Below are 5,081 nucleotides of genomic sequence, written 5' to 3'. Positions count from 1 at the left end.
ACACACACACACTTGAATGGGAACTTGAGTTACCAAGAGTCAAGAAGACATCACAATACATGTCCCCTCCCCCCAATAATAAAGGGTAATCTATACATTTAGCATAGATTTATTGTTCCCACCAGTTTAAGTAAAAAAAAAAAAAAAATGGACAGAGAGTACATCGATGATTGTGGCTCTACATTTTTTTGTGTTTCGCCACTGGAACAGCCACATATGAAAGCTCATTTCTACATCAAATTTCATTTTGCAACACAAAGCAAAAAAATAAAAATACAAATGTCGAAACGATTGGTCATATTCCAAAACTTGTAAGTTGGGCCACTTGCTAGTCAGGGTACCACCGTTTTTAGGTGCTTATCACAGATATTTTTTTGCTCCCCTCTTTCCGCAGGCCGATTGATGGCTACAGAACTTTGGATTCTGGTTATCGGGCCCCAAGCCGTCAGCAGATGGACCCCTATGCAGCACAGCCACAGGTGGGCAGGGGAATGAGGGCCATGGGCTCAGCAATAGACATGCGATACGGCCACGGACACTATGGTTTGGAAGATGACCAGCGGAGTGTGGGCTATGACGAATACGGCATGGGGCCTCCGCCCATGCACCCCGGAGGTTACGGCACCATGCCACGGCTAGGCCCTGGCCCTGGTGGTATGGATAGACGAAGACTCAGGTAAAGCAGCACAGAGTGTAGTGTGCAAGCCAAACTTGCAGACAGTACAGTACAGCATTTAACTCATTGTGCACCATACAGGAGTTGTGAAGATACTCTGGATGGTGATATGGGAGGAGTTGATTCATATGCCTGGGGTGTTCCCATGAGTCTGGAGCGAGGAAGCATGGCTTCTTTAGACAGCACACTGAGGAAAGGCCCTCCCTCCTCATGGAGACAACCAGAGCTGCCAGAGGTGATCGCCATGCTGAACTACCGCCTGGATCCTGTCAAAACCAATGCAGCGGCCTTCCTCCAGCATCTCACATTCAAAAATGACAAGGTAAAACGGAATCTGCCATAAGTTAAAACCATTTTACCCTAAATTCTCAGTGTTGTTTTGCTCAACTTATTCGTCTTTTTTCAGGTTAAGTCGGAGGTGCGACGTCTGAAGGGTATCCCGGCCTTAGTGTCAATGCTGGACCACCCCAGCAAAGATGTGCACCACTCGGCCTGTGGAGCGCTGAAGAATATTTCATATGGACGTGACCCAGACAACAAGATCGCAATCAAGAACTGTGATGGCGTGCCAGCGCTGATCCGATTATTGAGGAAGACTCACGATCAGGACCTAACTGACACCATCACAGGTTCTTAACCTTTGTTTTTTTCATTTAACATATGTAAATAAACTCAATTGATATTGACGTATAAACATGCCAAACAATGAGTACCGGTAGTAAAATTAAATATATCTGTTTATTGGGCCAGCAGTTGGCAAATATTTACAGTTATGGTGTGGCTGTCATCAAATAATAATAACAATAATGATAATGACAACAATAAAGTCAGAACATTAGTTAACACCTCACAGCTCCGAGGTTAGAAACCAGGCTCCGGGCTTTCTGTGTAGTTTATTCTCTCCGTACTTGGGTGGGTTTCTACGGCTTCTCCGTGAATTGAAGTCTCAATTGTCCATATGTGCAGTGCCTTGTCCAGTGGTAACCTGCAGTGGGTTGGCAACCAGTCCAAGGTGTACCCAACTCTTGACCAAAGTAAATTTGGATATTCTCCAGCTCACTTGTAATCTAAACGAGGGCAAATGGTACATAAAATGGATTTATAATCATCTTTATAAAGTGAAACCATCATATTTACATGATGGCATTTTTGTAGCCCCAAAACCTAGACGACTGTAGGACATGTAGGCTTTATTGACAAAAAAAAAAAAAATGCATATTTTCCCTGTTTAGAATTTGCACACAAATGACTCACCGATTTCATTGAAGAGAAGTACCGGCGCCACTTCATTGCAAACTCAAAGGCAATATGCAATGCTCCCGCTAGATACCCCAGAATTATACTTGCTGATCCTTCAAACACGAGCATCGTGACACTTGCGTGCTGTAGTGTCTCCCAGAGGGCTTTGGTTTCACCCCAAAAATCAAAGAGCCAAATAAATCAGTTTGGTGAAGTTTACTTCAAAATACAGCCCCCCTTACAGTAGAAGTTGATATTGCACTTTATATTGGATAACAATTTTGTTTAAATTATCTGTTTGGGAGAGTGCTACCCAGTTGCATGGACAGTAATGGAATGTTTCTGTCATGCCAGGCACACTGTGGAACCTCTCATCCCACGACTCTGTCAAGATGGAGATAGTGGACCACGCCCTGCACGCTCTGGCAGACGAAGTGATAGTGCCCCACTCGGGTTGGGAGCGAGGGTGCAACGGCGGAGAGGAAAGCTGCAAACCACGACATCTGGAGTGGGAGACCGCCTTGACCAACACCGCTGGCTGCCTGCGGTATGAGAGCGCCGGCGGAGGAACGCAGCCGAGGGACATATTTAGACAAACCCTAATCATATGTTCCAATATCTCCTATGTGCAACAGAAATGTGAGTTCAGAGCGCAGCGAGGCACGGCGGAAGCTAAGGGAGTGCACAGGATTGGTGGATTCACTGATGTATGTCGTGCAGTCACAGATCAACCGCAAAGATGTGGACAATAAGGTCATTAGGAAGTTCAGAAATACGGTGGTTCCGTTTAATTGCCTCGTAAAACTAAACCTTTCTCTTTATATGTTTCTGTCCGTCCTGCAGTTAGTAGAGAACTGCATGTGCCTCCTAAGGAATCTGTCCTATCAGGTCCATCGCGAGGTTCCCAGCTGTGAACGCTATGCAGAAACCACGCCCATCAACCATGGCCCTGCACCTGGCTCGAACAAGGGGGGCTGCTTTGGCTCCCGAAAGGGGAAAGGTTAGTATCAAATCACCTGATGGCCCGGGTTTAGAGCCGTCTTCAGCTTGTTGGTGGCGGTTACACTGTTGCAGTTTTTCACTCTGCTTTCTTCTTTCTCCCCTTCCTCTCCGTCCCTCCCTCTGTCTCTGCTCCCTCCTTGCTTTATCCCTGTCCTGATAGATGAGTGGTTTTCCAAAGGTAAGATTTCCCTTGGTGCTATGATGATATGAACGTAACTAACAGAATGTGTTTCATTCGCGATGGAAGGCTGGCGTGACACTTTAGGTTCAAATGCACCATTCCGTTAATGCCTGTGTCCAATTTATTTTTGTGTATTTACATTTTTACGGGTCACGTATTTGATCTGGCTGTGTTTACACACTACACGTTAGAAAAACATGCACAGATTCCCAAATTACATGTAAGTAATTTACTCAAGCAGCAACGGCAGATAATGTCAACACAGAACCAAACGATAATGCAGCTATTAAACATTTTGTCGGCCAGGGCTGACATTTCCCACCATTGATTTGAATTATGCTAAGCTTGCCTCCATTGGCCCGTTGACACCACCCTGCCCCCGCGCACGGCCTAAAAATGAGTTCTTAACAAACCCCACCGCATGCTCACTGGGCTTTCCTCGCTGGTTGCATGATTGCATGATCACTTTCACGCCACTGGGAACATAAATGCACAGCTTTTTTGTTGTTGTTTGATTAAAACATTTGTTTCTCACCTGTCATGTCTTCCCCTTTTGTGTTTTTTTTTTTTTGTGTGTGACTACAGGAAAGAAAGATGGAGATGATGGAAGTGCAGATCAAGTTGACATTCCAAAGAGAACAATACCTGCCAAAGGTGTGTGTTTGTTGGTACAACTGAGTCTTGTTAGAAAAGCGCTATCTAATCACAAGACCTGCTTTTAAAACCTTGTCGTATGCATACCTATGTTTAATAATGATTGTCCCACTGAATAGAAATCAGTATTTACTGACTGTCAAGACAGTCAGTAAATGTGTTTTAGCAACATGATATACATGAAGTTAACTGGAAAAAATGTGTGTGTGCGCGTGTGTCAGGTTACGAGCTGTTGTTTCAGCCTGAGGTGGTTCGAATTTACACGTCGTTGCTCAGAGAGAGCAAGAACCCTTCGGTGCTGGAAGCCGCTGCTGGGGCCATCCAGAACCTGTGTGCAGGGCGGTGGACTGTAAGTATTCCGAAAAACAAATCATTACTTGTTCCTTGTGAATTTTCCTCTTCGGTATAATAGCTGAAGTAAATACAGTCTTAACTTTTTTTTTTTTTGGTTTCCACATCAGTACGGCCGTTACATCCGGGCCACTGTGCGTCTGGAGAAGGGTCTTCCCATGATGGCTGAGCTGCTGGCTCACGGCAACGACCGTGTTGTGCGGGCCATGTCTGGAGCTTTGAGGAACCTCGCCATCGACAACAGGAACTGCGAACTTCTTGGTAAGATCCCTGGATGTTCCTTCAATCGATGTCTTCAATATATGTTCCAATTTGCCATGCTTGTGTTTAAGAAGCTGACTTGTGTTTCCTCTGCAGGTTTACATGCAGTGCCCCACCTTGTGGCCAACCTACCTGGTGGCCAGAACCAGTCGGGGCGCGCCCTGTCGGAGGAGACGGTGGTGTCTGTGCTGAGCACACTCACAGAGGTGCTCGGCAACAGTTTGGAGGCAGCTAAGACGCTTAGAGCCTCGCAAGGCATAGAGAGGCTTGTTCTCATTAACAAAGATGGGTAAGCAAGAAGCACGGACACCTTTCAGAGTCATGACAAGGGCAGAAAACTTGTTTTTATCACGAGCCACTCCCAGGGTGTTAGTGACAACAGTGGAACCACATCGAGATGTAATTGCTAGGGTTTTAGCGATGTGCCAAACATTGTGTGAAAGTTTCTGGCCTGAGCCTTGGTTTTAAAGTCATGGTGCGGTTCATATTGGCAGAGACGGAAAAGAGATTTGCAGAAGCTGAGATGCAATGTTGATTTCGGTCACAGCGTGCATCTTCCTTGACTGCCACCATCTTTATGTGGCATAAACTTCAACTTGTTCAGAATTCAGCAGCCCGGATCATTACGAGAACCCCCTCCTTCCATCACATCACCCCCATCCTCCGACAGCTCCACTGGCTCCCCGTTAAACAAAGAATCACCTTCAAAATACTCCT

General features: G+C 45.8%; 1 protein-coding gene across 9 annotated transcripts in view; it reads left to right on the top strand.

Moving 5' to 3' along the window:
• LOC109524385 (catenin delta-1) overlaps nt 1-5,081 on the top strand; it is a 24,187-nt gene that overhangs the window by 13,707 nt on the left and 5,399 nt on the right. For 8 of the 9 annotated variants that reach the window (XM_019884223.1, XM_019884220.1, XM_019884218.1 and 5 more), the window contains 11 exons: nt 395-676; nt 758-998; nt 1,083-1,305; nt 2,270-2,462; nt 2,551-2,668; nt 2,759-2,915; nt 3,078-3,095; nt 3,684-3,752; nt 3,974-4,101; nt 4,214-4,364; nt 4,461-4,653. In XM_019884223.1, coding sequence (XP_019739782.1) covers nt 395-676; nt 758-998; nt 1,083-1,305; nt 2,270-2,462; nt 2,551-2,668; nt 2,759-2,915; nt 3,078-3,095; nt 3,684-3,752; nt 3,974-4,101; nt 4,214-4,364; nt 4,461-4,653 — 1,773 coding nt within the window. The remainder of the gene's footprint in view (nt 1-394; nt 677-757; nt 999-1,082; nt 1,306-2,269; nt 2,463-2,550; nt 2,669-2,758; nt 2,916-3,077; nt 3,096-3,683; nt 3,753-3,973; nt 4,102-4,213; nt 4,365-4,460; nt 4,654-5,081) is intronic. The other variant, XM_019884222.1, reaches the window with a different exon arrangement.

Source organism: Hippocampus comes, unplaced genomic scaffold, assembly GCF_001891065.2.
Source record: "Hippocampus comes isolate QL1 unplaced genomic scaffold, H_comes_QL1_v1.1 scaffold156, whole genome shotgun sequence".
Taxonomy (NCBI): domain Eukaryota; kingdom Metazoa; phylum Chordata; class Actinopteri; order Syngnathiformes; family Syngnathidae; genus Hippocampus; species Hippocampus comes.
Note: the sequence above shows the minus strand (reverse complement) of the source record. Positions and strands in the feature narration are given on the sequence as shown.